Source organism: Natator depressus, chromosome 4, assembly GCF_965152275.1.
Source record: "Natator depressus isolate rNatDep1 chromosome 4, rNatDep2.hap1, whole genome shotgun sequence".
Classification (NCBI taxonomy): Eukaryota; Metazoa; Chordata; order Testudines; family Cheloniidae; genus Natator; species Natator depressus.
The window spans coordinates 92,485,263-92,504,193 of NC_134237.1; the positions used below are offsets into that span (position 1 = coordinate 92,485,263).

Consider the following 18,931-nt stretch of genomic DNA (forward strand, 5'->3'; position numbering starts at 1 on the left):
GGGCTTTGTGTCCCAACCCTATGTGGCTGCATAGCTGATTAGTAGAGACTAAGACCCAAACACAGTTATTTTGCCATTTGAGATGGGCAAATTTTTTTAGGCAAATACTTAATTGGCAAAAAAAAAAAATATTTTTTTAAATTCATTTTTCAGGGCGTCAGAACTATTTGTGGATCTAGGTCAAATTTGGCTGAAACCCGTCCCTGGATTTTTTTTAATTGTGAAGTGTTTTGATGTTTTGAGTTGAAATGATGTTTGATTTAGAAATATAGGACTGTTTTTTATAAAATGGTGAAAAACACCCCAAACCAAAACACACACAAAATAATAAAATTGGAAAGGGTTCAACTAAGGGTTTCATTTGACTCCAGACCAAAATTTTGTGTTTTGGCTTTGGTTTCAATGAGCAAAAACTTAAACAAATCAGTTTTGGTTTGAATTGAACTGGCTCTTTTTCTTAAGGATTTTTTGGCTCTGCTCTGAACTAAAAAATCTATTATTTGCTCAGCTCTAGTTGCCACTTACCTTATTCTGGCTGCAAGGGTCTGTGTGCCTCTTCTCCCCCTCAAATGTCCCTTGAGCAGGTAGGCACAAAGGTGTGGGAGTAGGCTGAGCCTAGGCTACACTCTCCATAACATGTCAACCAGCAAGGCTGAGCTGACACAAGGTGGGGAATAATCTACAACCAGCAAAGGGCTGCAGTAAATTATTCTCCTTTGGGAATCAGGGGGTCTCTGAGTCACTCTTTCTGTGCTACTCAGCATAATGGCTCAGTTTAGGTCTAAATTCCTCCTGTCTCCATCTATCTATACACCCCTTTTGCATACACTCCCTTGTTCTAAAGAAATGTATAGCATGATATGCTACCTCACAGAGCCTTCATCCCTTCCTTCCCCATACCAATATTCATGAAACAGGATGCCTTTTAGGTGACCTGCTTCTTTTGTAGGCCCTGAGGCAAAACAATCAGGTTAGTTTGGTGATTACACCTTTCCTAAAATCATCATTTGAATGAGACTCCCCAACTATAAAAGATAGACACAACCTCATGATACTTATACTGCCTGTTCATGCTTGTGCACTTTCAATGAAATAAGAGATAAATGTGCATGAGGGTCGTCTCTCTTTATTTTTTAAACACTTGACTATAGGATAAAACAACTGAGACATTTGGTGAGGTAATTAATGAGAATTTTCACATTCGCACTTCTTTCAAGCTTCTTTCTTGCTACCAGTTAATCATTATTGTTGTTTATGATTTGTTAAGCATGCTAAGTGTGCTTGGTGCTATATGTGATAGATGTAATAGTCTGTCCCAAGCAGCTTACAGTTAGAGCTGGTTGAAATGGTTTATTTTGGGGGGGCAGGGTTTATGGAGGAGAAGAGAATGAAATTTTGAAAAGCCAATAAAAATAATATGAAGAGTTTTTTTGCATAATTTTTACTTTTTTTAACAAGATGTACTTACAATCTAACTAATGATCATAGTATAGTAGTTACTTATTTGATAGTATTAGAGGTACTGAACTGGTAATATTATAAAAAACATCCAAAATAGCAAATCAAACCTAGTCTCTGTTATTTCAATTGTATTTCCACCCCAAATAATTTTACAGAATAATTGAACAGGTATTTTTTAACTTGCTGAGACTTGGCTTCAAGTTCGTAGTGACAAGGGTGCTAGCCTGGAACTCAGGAGACTCAGATTCGGTTCCTTGCTCTGTCATAGACTTCCTGTGTGACCTTGGGCAACCCCCTAGTCTCCCTGTGTTCCAGATGCTGTACTGGATGCTAGTTCTTGACTAGCCCACAGAGATGTTGTGAAGCTAAAATACATAAAAGATTGTGCAGTGCTTAGATTACGATAATGGGTCGGGAGTTGGAGGGGGGGATAAGTATCACAGATAAAAAAAAGTTCTGTGAATCTCCTGCAGAATCACAGACACTGAAAGTCTCTATTTTGTGACCTTATGGGGAGTGAAGAGCTCTGAACATCTCATAAGCCAGTTGCACACAAGGGCCACCTATTCTACAGACAAGTCAGTCTGGTGCACTACAGTAAACACCCATGCCACAGGTGAAAGTTTGAGTTATACAAGGTCACAAGACATGTAAAGAGTAATACCATGGGGTTCTGGGACTCTTCTCCTCTGCTAGGACCACAATATCTCTAGTAGTTACCACAGCCATAGTGCTGTATTAATGACTACTGTGCGGTTCCAGACCTTCTTGTTGTTTTTTAAAATAAGTAACAGTGTAATTGTTGAGAGAAGTATCTTTGCCATCCCAAATTCTGCCTGGAGAGACTAGAAGTTGGCTCAAGTTCCTAGTCTCTGGATAAGACAGTATTTCCTTTGCTGGAAATGAGAATCCCAACTCCTTAATCAGTGATATCGTTGAAAGGGGAGCGATGTGGTGGAATCTTCCACCCAATGGGCTTCATCTCTGTTCTAAAAGCATCAGCTCCGTACTGAAACTTTCACCTGGGACACTTCCGTTTCAGATGTTCAACTTTAGAGTGCTATGATCAGCTATAGAAGGCCTGAAAGAAATGGCCCCTTCACAGATTTTAAGGCTGGAAGAGACCATTATGATCATCTAGCCTGATTTCCTGTATAACATAGGCCCAAAGAATTTCACAATTCTAATCTTGTACTGAGAGTTCCTTCTTCTTCAACAGATGGGCTCCTTGACCAGATTTAGTCATATCTGCTTAATTTTCTGACAAAGATTTTTATTCCACTTCTCTCTGCTGAGCCAGAAAGAACTCCGTTGTAAGTTTGGAATGCAGGCTGAGTTTGCATGACTGGCAGTTATGAAAAGCAAACCTTTATTTGTGTAAACTAAGCACATTTGCTATGGAATCACTGAAAGATAAAAATCATGGGACCCCACGATGCCATCTTTACAGCCACTTTTCAGGACAGAGCCAAACTTTAAAAATCACTCCTGTCAGTCAACCCTGGAGGGACTCATCTCCTGATAAGGTATCAGGGAATGTAATGTGTGCGCTCACTACATCCATCAAGTGATTCTCTATGACTTACTAACAATATACAGCAATGAGGCAGGATGGAGTCAATAACTCTACCTCTGGGCAGGGGCACCTGGCATTGGTCACTGTTGGAAGACAGGATACAGGGCTAGATGGACCTTTGGTCTGACCCAGTATGGCTGTTTTTATGTTCTTATGAACAGTTCCAGTCTTTTTAATTTCTCCTCACATGGAAGCTGTTCCATACCCCTAGTCATTTTTGTTGCCCTTCTCTGTACTTTTTTCAATTCTAATATATCTTTTTTGAGATGGGGCAACCAAATTTGCACATAGTATTTGAGGTGTGGGCATACCATTGATTTATATAATAGCATTATGATAGTTTCCATCTTATTATCTGTCCCTTTCCTAATGGTTCCTAGCATTCTGTAAGGTAGTGGATAGTATTCCAGTGAGGAGTATCTCTCGCCAACTGAAAAGGCCAGTCCAGTCTTAAGCCCTAGGAATCCACTTATTAGATAAGGTTAGCCCCAATGGCTTGAGTTTAGTCATTCTGACCCTGACACAGCAAGGTCCCTTAGGTATATACTTAACATAAGAACCTTGAAAGCATCCTCATTCATTCTGATGGCACAGTTTCCTTCCTGGGTGCTGCCAGAGTTAAACAGTGCTACTCATGTGCTTAGGTGCTTTGCTAGATCAGGGCCATGTACCAGTATAGAAGCTCTAGCATGAGAGTATTTTCAGTGTTGTAGATCAGGAACTGAACCCTACAAGCTATGGAAACATGGTTTATATTTGATTCATAGATTCATAGATACTAAGGTCAGAAGGGACCATTATGATCATCTAGTCTGACCTCCTGCACAACGCAGGCCACAGAATTTCACCCACCCACTCCTGCGAAAAACCTCTCACCTATGTCTGAGCTATTGAAGTCCTCAAATCGTGGTTTAAACAAGTCTATGTCTGTTTTTATATCATACATGAGTTTTCAGGTCTCTACAAGCACATGTAACTAAGATTTCTGCTACTCTTGTAATGCTTTGACCTCTGTGCCATTGAATGGAGACTATTGGGGAAAGCTTTTGGAGGTAACATTTTAACTCATTTATTGCATGATTTTTTTTCTGAGGCCCACTTCTTAGTGACCATTTTCTGGTAGATATAGATATACACTTTTCATTTGTTTGCCCTGAAGCTTGAACACAGCTACCATGCATCATACTACCCAGACGTATTCTTTGGTATCTTCTATTAGCAGCCTGTTTTGTTAACTTGGGTCAAGGTATTGCAGTAAACCAGACAAATCATGTCACAGAAACTTAATAGATTTTGTCATAGCATGGTTCCTAATGAACTCATTTCATATTCATGTAAAGGTCTAATATACTTTCATAAGAATTCTGTCATGGCGGAAAATTAGTCAAACATCATTAACTGAGACAAAGCAAAAGGGTCACCTTGTAGTTTTGAAAGGAAACACTTTGTACATTTCAATTACTATAACAAAGATGCAAAAATAAACCCACTAAACCATGTCTCATGGTACATTAGGGAAGGAGGGAGTGTGCACAGTGATTAGAACAAGGGAATGGAGGCCAGTACTACTGGTCCCACTTCAGCCTCTGCTACTGATTTGCTGATTAATGTAAGGCAAGTCATATAATCTCCCGGGGCCGGAGTCTACCCACCTGTAAAATGAGTATAACACAACATACCTACATCCCAAACAGGGAGGGCATGAGAACGAAAGCTTGGATTAATCCCTTATATGAAAGTCACTGTAGAAGCTAAGTGTAGCAGTAGTATTATTAAACTACTAAAGACAATAACTATAAAACAATGCAGTCCAAAGAAGCTGAGTAGACATGAAATAAGGAATTTTGGGAAAATACCAGCAGGGTTGATTCCAAGGCTGGGTAAGTTTCAATACCCAAATGGGTGAGCTGTTTCACAATAGAAGGGTATATTTTCAAAAGTCTCCATCATTGGGCAAGCTGCACAAACAGTCTATTATTCCTGATGCTATGCACAGAGTTCACAGTAGTCCTTTTTCTAGAGTCTAAGCTAAAGTTGCAGCAAGTCTGGGGACAGGATTCACGCAGATACAATAACCAGACTGTTAGCCCCACAGTGATGATAAGTCCATCAAAGGCAAATTCAGAGCAGTGCCAGCTGCCCAAACACTGCTCCACTAAGGATCAGATTGTTAAAGGAACTCCATTCCCATTTAAGTGCCAAAAGAAGCATCTAGGTTGAAAATCTGACCTCACTGGTGAGTGCTGAGTGCTTCAAAACCTGGCCCGCTGGTTTTGACAATATGGCTCTATGTGGAGAAAGTCAGCCAGATGACATGCTGCTTCAGTGCGTTTCCTGGGGAGACTCTTAGTGGGGAACATGTAGGGTCCAGCCAAATAAAAAGCTGCTTGCACCTGGCAGAGTGCTCTCACCTGGGTGAGGGGGGCTGGCAGTGCTGCCACCTGTCCGTCTAGGTGAATGAATGCCTCCAGCAGCACAGGTGCCCGGTAGGCAGCAGAAGGTGTAACTTGCATCCTCTTATGCCTTTTGTGATTCTGGCCCAGAAACTCTAAGAGAGCAATGGCAGCTCCTTTTAAATAAAGCTAAATTAAAACACACACGCGCACACACACCGCTAATGTGTTTAATAGAAAATGAATGGTGCTTAGTAAAACAAAAGGAGAGGCTCAGGTCAAGAGCCAGGGTGATGTATTAGCCAACCTATCATGGCTGTGATTCACAGAGCCAGGATCACATTCTTCCACTGGGCAGGCCACATTTCACTTAAGCAGAGCTATAGACTCCTTAATTACTGTAATAGCAATGGTGGGCCAAATTCATTCCTTTTGTCCCAGTAGGAGCTCTGTAGCTGATTCTGTAGTCAGTGGTGGCACGTATTAAGGGCCCAATCCAGCAATCCTTGCACATGCAAACTAGCCCCATTGAAGTCAGTCAGTGAGGACTACTCACATGAGGAAAGGTTGCAGGCCTTACTTTCATAGTCCTCATGAGATACTGTCTGAGCCACATTACCCTAAATGAGGGAGAGTTAATGTGCCTTGAGGGATGTGGTGGTCGTATTATGATAAGCCGTTAATGGCATCATTAACAAAACACAATTGTCCTGTACATCTTACTTCCCACTTTATAGTCCCATCTCAGCGTCCTGTGGCCAAAATGTTTGCAGTCTTTCAGCAATGGAACAATTTCCCCAGCATAAAGATCTCTTGGACTATAATAGAGACCAAAGTTTGCAAATAAGTTTTCATTGGTTTCCTAGCACAGTGACTGCAGGCATGTTTAACCAAATGGCAAGAAAATTAACGGGCAGCGACATTTTCCATTGTGAACAAATAAAGGAGCTGAATTTCACAGATACTGAATATTTGCAGCTCCCACTGGAACCACTGGGAGTGGTGGGTGCTCGGGACCAGATCCTGAAAGGTATTTAGACACTCAATTCCCATTGAGATCGATGGGAGTTAAGTGCCTAAATACTTTTGAAGATCTGGATCTCAGTGCCTTTAAAAACCAGGGTGAAACTATTTACATTTTACTTCTAATATGTAAGGACGTTTTCAAAATATCTGTGATTGTTCTGCTTGCGGTCCAGATTGTGACAGGCCTGTACTTGGGCACACAGAGGGGGAGGAGGCTGTGGTTTTAATTTATTTGGCAGCACTTGTATAACCTGTCATGCCAATAACATCTCATGGAGCTTGAAAAAAAAATATACAGGGCCGGACAGAGCTGCAGACTTGCACTGGAAAGAGCACAGGGACTGCTCTCTCAGTGCATCCCCAAGGTGCCCAGTGCTAGAAAGGAAGTGAGGCAGGAAGGAGGTGGGTCCAGGGCCCTGCAGTAGAAGCAGAGGAGACTGCACCAATCTAAAGCACAGTGTCGTCTCCACAGTGACACCAGAGGCATAACCCCTCCCTGAACACCTCCTGGGGCAGTGTGGCTACAAACAGTCTGTTACTGAGGGTGGCGGCTAAATATCACCATTTGGCATAGTTTAGATTGGAAATGTGTCTTACAAAGTCATATAGTGCTATATATTCCATGGGCTTTCCTCCACTTCAGTGGCCTTTGGATCAGGGCTGTAGCATAGGTTTAGATTCAAGCAGTAATACTACTCTTAGGCCATAATTAAATTCCCCAGTGAAAAAGCTACCCGAGGCTTAATAATTCCTAAGAGGGAAACTTCATTGCTGCCACTTTGAGAATAGATAAACCACCAACAAAAAAACCCTGCTGGTTCTTATTATGCTAGAAATGTTTTTAAATAGCTTTGAAAGTAGGTGTTTATAAATAAGTAATTTAGCACGGGGAAGCAGCAGCAGAGGGAATGGAAAGAGGGCATGGGGTCCGAAGTTAGCTAATGAGGCTCAAGCATTTTGAAAACATGAAGAGGGCCACCTTGCTGGCCTTGGAAATGTAATGAAAACAAAAGGATAGCTATCTGGTTTGAAGCATTTATCAGAATCTCAGTTAATATTTCCTAAGCATAAATAGAAAGAGGACGTGAAGGTTTGCATCAGGTTGTAAAAATTTGGTATCTAAAGCAAGGCACCTAAGTGGCTTGATTTGCAGAAGTGCTGAGTCCCAGGCTAGGGCTGTAACCATTGGACCATCCGTAAGTTAATTTAAGTTTATTTCACTATAGTAAGTCAGATTGCAAAGTACAGTAAAGCAAGATGGAGACAGAAAAGTAGGAAAGCCAACATTTGAGTGAAGAGTCTCCAGTCTTATCAGTTTTTTCATAGATTATGAATCTATGATCCAGAGATTCCAAGGCCAGAGGGGACCATTGTGATCATCTAGTCTGATCTCTTGTATAACATAGGCCATAGAACTTCCCCATATCTTTTAGAAAAACATCCAGTCTTTATTTAAAAATTGTCAGCGATGGAGAATCCACCAGGACCCTTGGTAAATTGTTTCAGTGGTTAATTACCCTCACTGTTAAGAAATTACACCTTATTTCCAGTCTGGATTTGTCTAGCTTCAACTTTCAGTCATTGGATCATATTATACCTTTCTCTGCTAGATTAAAGAGCCCATTATCAGAATGGTTGTGTCAGTGCAACTCCCGCAATTTTTGTTTTTATCTGCAAACTCTGTTTTGTTTGTGTGGGAAGGGAGAGGAGCTGGCGGAGGGCAGACACATTATGGATCATGCTCTATGCAGTCCCAAGTGGAAATACTACTGGAAAATACAACATAATTGACCCTGCACAGCACAGAGTGCCTCCTGTGGCCTGGCCCCCTAAACTCCCATTTGAGGATCCAGCATGCTCTGCACCTCTCAGGATAAGGACTTTAGTACCATTAGTGTTGGCATTAATTTCACTTTGCTCCTGCACCTCTGAAAAGGAGGTCACCATAAAGTCATGGCCCGGGTGGACACATCGTCTAAGGCAGCCATTATGTTAGAAGGGATGATTTGCTCAGTGATTAGTGTGGGGAGTCTGACCTTGCTCCCAGGTAATGGTTTGGGGGTGAGGATAGGGTTTGTACTCCTTGCTTATCCTTGACATATGCAAGGTTTATGTGCTCTTTCCTCCACCCCATCTGCACAGTCACTAACATGTTCTCTTTGAAAGGAAAGTTCAGCAGGAACTCTGCAAGTTAGAATTTGCAAAGCCTGTCCATTGTGTTTTCCCTTCTCCAACCTACTGTTTATTATTACTTAACATCTGAATTAAGATATGACTTTTATGTCCCATTCGTGGCTCCATTGTGCTGCGCACAGCACATATGGTTAAACAGTCCCTGCCCCAAAGAACTTACAACGTAACTGTGGCACTAAAATAAATATAACAACTATATTTATTCAACAACAGAAAATTAAGATATACAGTTAAGAGTAGTAAAAATAAATCTGAAGAGAAATAAATACTATCTTTTTAAGCATTCCAGTGATAAATATTAGACTGCAGGAATATTAGGAAAAGGGAAATTAATTTGAGACTGATAAATGTCTTAGTGCTTTGTGAAATTTCAATAAACTGACAGCTGGTATCAAAACAAAGCACAGCTATCCAGTTCCTCTTAGTTGCATAGATGTTCCTCTTCAGATGGGAAAAAAGTACCTTAGATTTTCATTTGAGACTGTCCCCCCACCACCACCACCACCAAAATGCCCTTGAAGTATATCAATCAGAAATGATTTTGATGGGATTAAAAGTTCTAACTGATTTTCATTTTCTGTAGTATTGGAAGAGAATGTGAAACCAGCCTAGCACTAGATATTCTGTGCTTTACTTTTGCATTCATAACTATTATAATTCAATCATCTCAGCAATGAAATTAACGCAATCAAGTACAATGTAGCACACATCTTTGTCTGAAGTTGCATTTTATTTGACTCTCAACCAGTTTTCATTTTTCTAATTTTGCTAATTAGCTGTGGAGCTTCCTTCATGTATACACTTTTTTCTTTTTCCCAATGAAAAAAGCACTTTCCAGCATTAGTTTTCTTTTTCTTTGCTTTTATGTTGAGAAGTTTTTAGTTTGTGAAGGTGATGTTCGTTCTTTATAACAGCCTTTATCTCTACCATCTAAATCAATTGACAGAAAAATTCAGTCTGTCCATCTGTCAAAAATATGTACCAGGAATCTTTAATATTTCTGAATATTTCTAGTATTTCAAATATATATAGCTGACTTGGGGTGAAAACAAAGAGTAAAACAAAAACCTTATATATTACATATATTTAAATGCAGTGAGCAATTTCAAAATTCTGATTTAAGTATATTCAAATTATAGAAATATTCCAAATGACTTTTCTTTTTAGCAGCCCTGAATTGCTTTACACAGACATTTGCTCTTAATCCTGCTACTCCAAAGTATGTGATTCAATCTGCAATATCAAACTGTTTGCTTTTAGCAGGCACTTTATGAGAGATTGGACACCGAGCTAAAACGTGATGGAAGCCTTTCAACCCCCCCTTGCTGTTAAAATCCTCACCGACATATTTGCGTGTGGAGTAATCACATTACAGCTAAGATTTGTCAGCCATTCAGCAATTACAATTCACCGATCCCAGGCAAGAGATCTCTGATATGCTAGAGGGAAATCAACAGGCTTCTGCTCTGTCTCAAGCAGTACCAATTCTGCCAGCCCTGAGTCTCAGCAGCATTGCTACTTATGCTGAACATGGTGCTTAGCAGACAGCCTAGCAGCAGCTACTGTTGCTTTGACTATTTCCTCCGCACCAAATCACAAGAGGAGATTAAAATATAAACAGACTATACTTTGCCCTCTAGCTTCCTAATACCACGATCTCGCCCCTCCCCACAGGTGCCTCTGGGTTCCAGCAGCAAATGGGAGGTTCAAGCAGAGCAGATTTCTGCTCCTGCAGTGTGAATATGTAGCTCTATAAGTTGCATACAGAGACACACGCAAAATCCACCATCCGCCCGCCTCTTCTCTTTTCTTGAAGGCTGTTAGCAACCTTTGCCAAGGCAAAGGATCTCTGTCTCCTGACCAGTCAACAGTCAGCTTGCCTTAGCTGTAGCTATTTCTTCCGAGGGAAGCATGGTGGTCCCTATATCCCGCCCCCCAGACTCCACAAATGCAGCATTGTCATGGTGTCAAATATGCGTTTTATTATTTATTTATTTACTTATTTATTCCCGGCTCCAGCGGGCCAGGGCTCTGAGGGCGGAGAGAGCGAGGAAGCGTGGAGCTGTCCTCGGTGCTGAAAGGCAGTAAGGCGCAATGATCGGCAGATGGCGCCGTGCCGTATTTTAAAAGGACGTGAAAGGAGAAGAAGGTACTGTGTAAACTCGTCCCAAACAGGTTTCCCCAGGGCAGCTATCAACAGCTCGTCTCCAAAGAGCACTCAACGTATGTAACTCTCCGCTCCCCGTCCCTTGCTCTGGCATGAAAGAGAAAGCTGCACAGATACGAGTCTGAGACACCCTCTCCCCCGCAACTAAACTCTAAGGGGCAGGCACAAAATGTGCCAATTTCAGAGCTCTGGTTTAATTCAGAGCGTGTACTCACCATGTTGACCTCTGAGACCATGTCTATATTGGCAATGTCTATCCTCATCCCGACGTCAACAGGAGCACCTTTAATGAGAAACAGGGGGGTTTGTTATGCACATCACAGGCATTTAAAAACACCATCCCTGTGTCTGGCTGTGTAGTGGCATATATACATGGGTGTGTGTTTGCATGTGTAAATGGGGTACATCAGGGGGTGTGTGCACGCATGTGAGTGTGTGTGTTTGTGTGTGTACTTGGTCATAAATTGGCCCACAACCATTTGCAAGGACTAATTTGCATTTGAACTGACGTTTCCCTCTGATACAGGAAATGCAACACGGTTGTGCTACACGTTGAAAAAGACTGACAAATTACCTCCAAAGTCTGGCCTCAAGCGAATGTCGTATCCATGGAGCAATCTGTCCACTGTCTCCTTCACATATGACATGTTGCTAGGCTCATTAACGCTGAAGGGAAGAAGGACGGATTGGATTGAGAATCAACGCTAGAAACTGCAGGCAGACAGAAAAACAAATGCACGTACACCTTCCAAAAGAATGAGATCAACAGTCCGCACACGCACCGACACAACCCGGAGAGAGCACCCCGGAGAATAACGCTCACCTTTGCGCACAGCAGACCATGGCTATCATCACGGGGAACGAGAGAATCCCAAAATACCCTCGACTGTGAACTGTCCACATTCCTAACTCTGTCTGAAGAATTGGCTTTTCTGCGAAGATCCAAGGAATGCAACTTAGTCCAAGGCAGAGCAATAATTCCCAACAGACCAACGCATGCGCGGAGCTCGCTTGATCTCCAGACACCTTTCGCCTTGAAAACAATTTGTGTAAAACCGTCAACAGAGCCAAACCGCTCAGAGTTCCCGATCTCTTCAGCCAGGCTTCTCAGAGCGGATCAGAAAAGCACCAGCGTCGTGGGCTCAGACAGAACCAGGCGCTGCTTTGGCATCTAGTGTGGACAGTCCCCGATTGCACAGTGCAACCGGAGGCTGTCGGTCTGGATGGAGCTCAGACCCCAGGGAATTGTTCGGGACATAGCCGGCCGTGGAGAGTGTTCTGGGGCAGAGCGGGTCACGGCTTCTCTGATGGGGGGCGGAGGGGTGGGGTGGAGTGAGAGAAGCAGCAAGCCAGCGAGCTGTGCTCCGATTGTGTTTGTGGCTGGAGCAAAAGCCTCTATTGTAACTGACATGGGCAACAGCGGCTCCACAAAGGTGAGCGCCACTCGGCTCCCCACACCTACAGCCACCACATCAGTGGCAAGTACCCGCCCCGCCCCGGTAGGCATCCGCAAACGCGTGGAACACCTGATCGCTACTACCTCTCTTCCCCGCAGCCCTCCGCACACGGGGGTAGCCTGCCCCCTGCCTTGGTTTTGTTCCTGTGTTGTATTTTATCACCAGGAATAGCCCATGCGGCTCCCGAGGGGTGGCAGGCGCACCTGGGAAGGAACCCTGTGTGCGCACCTTGGGGAGACACAATACTGCAACAGGCGTGCTGCTGCGGCACAGCTGGACACAGTGCGGGCGCCTACTGGCTGCCCAGATGTCACACCGCCAACCCCCACCGCTCCCAGCGGGTTTGGCATGAGAAGGCTGAAGGGCGGGGGGCGGGCTCAGTCTGTTCTTTTCCTTCCAGACATTTCTTGAATGTTGATGAAGAGCAATGCGACGGCTACAATCCGCCCCCCTTTCACCACAGCAGAAAGGTGCTTGCGGGATCCGGGATCCCAGGCTGCCTGCGCCTCGATGTTTGTTTGTTTCCCCTCCCGAATGTGAAGTGCAGAAATCATTGTCATAGGGCAACAAGTCGCCTCGGAGTTTCCCAGGGGGGTTACCACGGTAAAAGATAACGCCCACCCTCTGCTGATTCGGGTGTTTGATACCCAAGGCAGAAAGGTCAAGGATCCTGAGCACCAGGGCACACGAATATGCATGCTTGAAGTAAGCGATCAGTCGGAACGGCTTGTTCCTCAAACAGACAGTGAGAGCACGGAGGAGTCTGAGCAGCTCAAACGCTGGGCAAAACGTCCCTCCAAGGGCGCCTGTCACAGTGGAGGGGGAGTCAAAGGACAAGGTTGGCATTATACTAAACCGCTGCAAACCCACACAAGAGTGGGAGGAAGAAACCTTTGCCAAAGCCAGGTACAGCAGCGAGGTCCTCTAAAAATGTCAGCTAAACTCGGGTTTTTTGGTTTTTTTGCTCCATCTTAAAAGATAAAACTCTTTTTTCAAGTAATAACAGTCCCAAATCAAGCACCCTGCACCTGAGCATTCCTAGACTTTGGAGAAGTTTAGATCACAATCCAAATCAAGCAAATGCCCCCTATTCCTGTAATGGGCTGAACCAAAATCCTGGATCCAAACACTATGGCCTAGGCCAATTGGCACATGCTTTCAATTTAGGGGTACAGACCCATCTCTGCCTAAAACTAGTAGTAGTTTTTGTTTGATGTGCTGTGGCTCAGTGACTTCATAGTTGATGTGGATGGTGGATTGTCTGAGTCAGCTGGTGGTTTTAATGGCCATCCAGGGGTGCTGGAACAATTTTTATAGTGAGGGTGCTGATGATAGAAACCATATATCTGGTGTTTGTTATTCAAGCAGGGGGTGCGGCAACCCCCTCTCCCCCACCTAGTTCCATCAGCACCATGGCCTTCATGACACCCACAGCACTATTGTCGATGGTGGTTGGCTCAATTTATAAAACTGGGTATACTCATGATCTGATATGTAGGCTGTGATTGGAGCTGTCATGGATTGATCATTACAGCCTGTAGTTTGTGGGAGGGACACACATTTCCTGTTGTGGTAAGGGACATGCTTTGTTGATCTTCCCTTGCAGGCTAATGGTACCTGATTGGCTTCCAGAGGCTTCTGAAGAAGCATGCTGTCCTTTCAACAAATTACGCTATTGAAGGGTTTGCAGACTTCATAATGATCTTTTGTTCACAACCATCTAAAGGGTGGAGAAGTGCTATGGGGAGAAGAATCTCTTTTAAGGAGAATCCATGCTCCAGCTGGATTTTCACATATTTCTTCACATTAACTGCAATTTTTTAACTTCTTGAATATCTGATTACAAAATCGTTTTAGTGCTAAGTGGAACCTGTACTGTGGGAAACAGGTAATTCATCTCTCCCAGAGACTGCACTTAATCCATCCCTTGTACTTGGTACTGATCATGAGGTATTGTTAACTCACCAAGAACCCTACCATGAGTGAATGGACCTGTTCTCTGGTGATTCCATTCCCTTCTTGCAGAGAGTTCCAAAGGGGGTGATTCTGGCAACTGATGTGCATCCTCATGTGGGGCTCCACCTTGTCTCTCCTCTTGTGTAGTGTGTACTATTGGCCTGTGACAATTTGATGTATCTCGCTATGTACAGCTTATGAATTTTGTCTGTTTTAATGAAATTGCTGTATCATTGAATGCCTCAGTGTATGTGGAATACACCATCTTCCACCCGAGGGTATTAAACTTTGATAGCTCCCATTGAAATGGGACAAGGGGATGGCCATATCCTAGGTGAAACCATGTTTCTCCAACTTCTCTGTGGGAGGCTGGGATTTGGAAAGTGGAATTGTTAGGATAAAGATATTCAGGCCTGTCTGTAAAGGCCTATACTCTAAGAATTTAGGTGTATTCTTATCACTTGGCTAGTTATAGAGGTATAAAAGGAAGAATCAAAATCACTGTCTGCCAGTGTAAGGTCCTTCTCTTACTGTGACAGTCTGGGATAGCTGGGATGTGAAATCCTCACTTCTGTATCGTTTTGTCACTATAGTTCCCACTTTGCTATTGTTTGTCTGTATAATCTCTGTCTGCTTCTGCGATTGTTTCTGTCTGCTGTATAATTAATTTTGCTGGGTGTAAACTAATTAAGGTGGTGGTATATAATTGGTTACATAATCATGTTACAATATGTTAGGATTGGTTAGTTAAATTTCAGTAAAATGATTGGTTAAGGTATAGCTAAGCAGAACTCAAGTTTTACTATATAGTCTGCAGGTTTCAGAGTAACAGCCATGTTAGTCTGTATTCGCAAAAAGGAAAAGGAGTATTTGTGGCACCTTAGAGACTAACCAATTTATTTGAGCATAAGCTTTTGTGAGCTACAGGAAGTGAGTGGGGGGGGGGAATGGGAACAGGGAATGAGGGTGGGGAAATTGGATTTGAACAGTCTCAAGGCAAAGACAGCACAGGTTAAGGCAGCTGTGTGGCAATAATTGTACTTGGCGGCTAAGTTGTTACAGACAAATTGCACTACCTTAAAGAACTAAATGTAGGAGTAAGTGATTTAAAGAAGTGAGTGAAAAGTTACAAATAGCTTTTGCAAAAATTGATGATACAGGGTATGCAGGAAAGTAAACGTTTGGGAGTTGTGGAAATAGTAAAAGAGTAACAGTTGTGGTGTTACAAGAAGGAAGTTTTTGTTTAATGATAAAACCCAGTTATATAAATGTAACTGTATGTGCAACTCTGTGCAGTCACATTGGATGGAAGCTTGGTAATTAAATTATCCAAGGGGGTCAGGTAGAGTGGCTACTGCCACCACTATGCTTCTGTCCCCAGAAGCCTTTACAGCTATTCTGAGGGAAAATGGGCCCTTTTCCCACAGAAATGGTCTGTAAGGGACTGCTGCAGGCAGCAGGCGGAGAGAGAATCTGATCAAAATTATTTGACTATTGGGTAATGTAATCAAAATCACTAAAGGACTGTAAGGGGTTTCTATTGGAACGTAACTTGGCTGCCCCTGGTTGTGTCTAGTTGTACAAGATGGGAGTGTAATCAGGTACAGTTCTGTAAAAGAGTAATTGCAGTGCAAGAAACATTAGGCAAAAGAGAATTTTTTGTGTGCACAGGTAAAAGAAAAGGAAAAGGGGAGGAATGATGGGAACACTAAGCCTTGGGGTGGCTCGGGGGGATTGGACTGTCGCTTTGGTGGGTGTGCATGAAAACTCTGTGGGCATGGGGGAGGCAGTTACACCTTATGTAAAATTAATATGGCTAATATAATGTTATGGAGGTTAAACAATATGGAAGGAATGTGCATTTTCCCAGGACGTGTGCAGTGTATATTGGAGATGGGGTAAAAGAAATGCAAACAAAACAAGGAGCTCACTGGGAATCAATGGAGGGGTGTGTAAAATAGTGTAAATCAACAGAAGATGTTAGGGGGCTTATTTGTTCACCCACTTACTTCCCTGGTCCTTCTCGCATGAACAGAGAGTAACAATACCCGAAGTCCAAAGGTGCAAACAATTCAATGTTTATTGCGGTGAACTTCCAGCAAGCATGATTCCAGTTTCCTTCCTTTGTGTCCCCCTTCCCAGCTCTGACACCACAGAGGCTTACCTGTGTCCCTGTTCCCATTTCTCCCTTTAGGTAAACATGATTCCCATTTCCCCACCCCCATTCCCTGTTCCCATTTCCTCCCCTTAGCAAAACATGATTCCCATTTCCCCACCCCCATTTCCTGTTCCCATTTCCCCCTCCCCCACACCCACTCACTTCCTGACTGACTGCAGACTATATAGTAAAACTTGAGTTCTGCTTAGCTATACCTTAACCAATCATTTTCCTGAAATTTAACTAACTAATCCTAACATATTGTAACATGATTATGTAACCAATTATATCCCACCACCTTAATTAGTTTACACCCAGCAAAATTAATTATACAACAGACAGAAACAATCACAGAACCAGACAGAGATTATACAGACAAACAATAGCAAAGTGGGAACTATAATGGCAAAACAATACAGAAGTGAGGATTTCACATCCCAGCATAAGTGAGTTCTTGCCAGACAGGATGCTATCAAACTAAGTTTCCTTTTACATTTTCTAGGCACTTCCCTTTCTCTGGAGGCAATGGGCATTACCAGGACAGGACTGTATTCCTAACAGCCCAATAGCACCTTATTTCAATGTGACTAGTTTGGAATGTGAGGATGTGAGGGTCGCTTATGGTGGCCTCTGTTGCTTAGCCAAAGGCCTTAGCCTAAGCACAGGGCCTCAGACTGTCACAGTAAGAGAAGGACCTTACACTGGCAGACAGTGATTTTGATTCTTCCTTTTATACCTCTATAACTAGCCAAGTGATAAGAATACACCTAAATTCTTAGAGTATAGGCCTTTACAGACAGGCCTGAATATCTATATCCTAACAGGAATATCCCCAAACAAGATAACAGAGATATCAGGCATTAATGCTGCATCTTAAAAACCGCAGAGCCAGAGACATGGGGGTCGGTGGTGATGGTGGGAGACTTAAAAGGACTCACAACAAAGAAAGCTTGGACAAGAGAGAGGAACAGAAATGCATAATTTTTTTTTAGCGAAGGGTTCTTTTTAATTGCTGGACCAGTCAAAGAAGAAGAAGAAAACTGGCTGCAGAGTAGAGGGAGGGAGAGAGAGAGAGCAAGTGTGAGAGAGAGTGACCATGATTTGGAGAAACCATTTTCAGGACAGGGAAATCCTAAGTTTTTTAGATGACTCTGACCTAAGCCCAAGAACGCTGAATACTGGAGAGGAAACTGAGGCAGGGAAATGTGTGGAGGTGTTTTTTTATCTGGTCTAGGTTAGTATATTTCTTTTGCTAGCTAAAGTAAAGAGGATTGGTTTTGGAACCCCTTTCAAAGTCTGTGTGTCTATTTGCTTTCACTATCATCAGTTCATGAAGAACTGTAAACCCAGAGTACCTCCAGGGTTGGAGCTCTGCTAAAGGGTGTGCTTAAGCTACTGGAGAGTCAGGGGTTGGGGGGTCAGCACTGGTTCTGGGGCCCTACGACAGGTAGGCCATGGGGTCCCATTTCTGTGAAGGGATAGCACACTGCCTGTGGCTTGGAAGCATGCTAGAGAGGCCAAGGAAAGAGACAGAACTGCAGGCTACTCAGGCCAAAAGAACCCTAATATATGGGTTCAGATAACCCTACTTAGAGTTGGACTAGATGAGATGGGGTAGATTTACCTAAATTGCAAGTGTAGAAATGGCCTAGGTGGCGTTATCTTTTCTTGTTGAGGGACCACCCCTCTCCCTGTGCCATATAACCACTGCTTCAATCAGAAGAGGTACTTGAGCGGGAGCTTCCTTGATGTAAGAGAGGGGAGATACTGGCAGGATGTTCTCAGTGAGGAGCTGTGGAGAACTGGCAAGTATTTGTTAATATTTTTTATAAATATCATATGTGCTTCAGTCTGTTTGTGTGATATTATCCTGGAGTTAAATCAATGCCAGGGGGAGGGTGGGGGGGAGCGCAAAGAGGAAATTAAACAATGGTAAAGATAAGGCTCCTAGAGGAAACAATGCAAGGAGCTCTCAGTTGGAGAATACCCCCTCTCTAGCTCCATCCAGACTGGCCAGGTTTCCATTTCCCAGGCTGAACCTAGGATCAAAGCCTATACTAAAACCTTAGAGGTGCTAGCCTAGGAAGGAGGAAAGTTGGTTATGGGCTGTCAACATGCTGACAGAAAGACTCAAAAGGAGCATCCCAGAAGGTGTGGGCAGGACAGTCTGCTTCTCCCTGCCAGCGATAAAGTTAGCTGGGCTGAGGGGTACTTCCAAAAGCTGTCAAGCACAGTTTAAGGTGTAAGACCCATCCATATAGGCAGTTTATTGTTTAATCCTTTGCTCTCTGTGTTTTGTACCTTTGGAGGATAAATAAATAATGCTTTGTTTTGAAGACTGGTTTGGGACTATCAGATTTTGTGTGCATTATATAAAGCTTAGTGCTTTCACAGTATGTGATGTGTACCCTATGTCTAGAATGAATGAGATACTGAACAAGCTAGGGGATGCATAGTTTACTTTACAAAAGGTTATTGGCAGGTATCTTTGGACTCTGACGATAGACTTAAATCTGCATTTATCACCTCTTGACTTTGTGGTTT

At 43.1% G+C, this 18,931-nt stretch overlaps 1 protein-coding gene across 2 annotated transcripts in view; it reads right to left on the minus strand.

Moving 5' to 3' along the window:
- Positions 1-12,471, minus strand: part of GABRB1 (gamma-aminobutyric acid type A receptor subunit beta1) — a 262,957-nt gene extending 250,486 nt beyond the window's left edge. Inside the window, exons 1-4 of one of the 2 annotated variants that reach the window (XM_074951464.1) lie at positions 12,357-12,471; positions 11,640-11,748; positions 11,391-11,482; positions 11,032-11,099 (exon numbers count right to left, since the gene is read on the minus strand). In XM_074951464.1, coding sequence (XP_074807565.1) covers positions 11,032-11,099; positions 11,391-11,482; positions 11,640-11,719 — 240 coding nt within the window. In that variant the 5' untranslated portion in view covers positions 11,720-11,748; positions 12,357-12,471. Of the gene's footprint in view, positions 1-11,031; positions 11,100-11,390; positions 11,483-11,639; positions 11,850-12,356 lie in introns of both variants that reach the window. The other variant, XM_074951463.1, reaches the window with a different exon arrangement.
- Between the last annotated feature and the right edge of the window lie 6,460 nt (positions 12,472-18,931).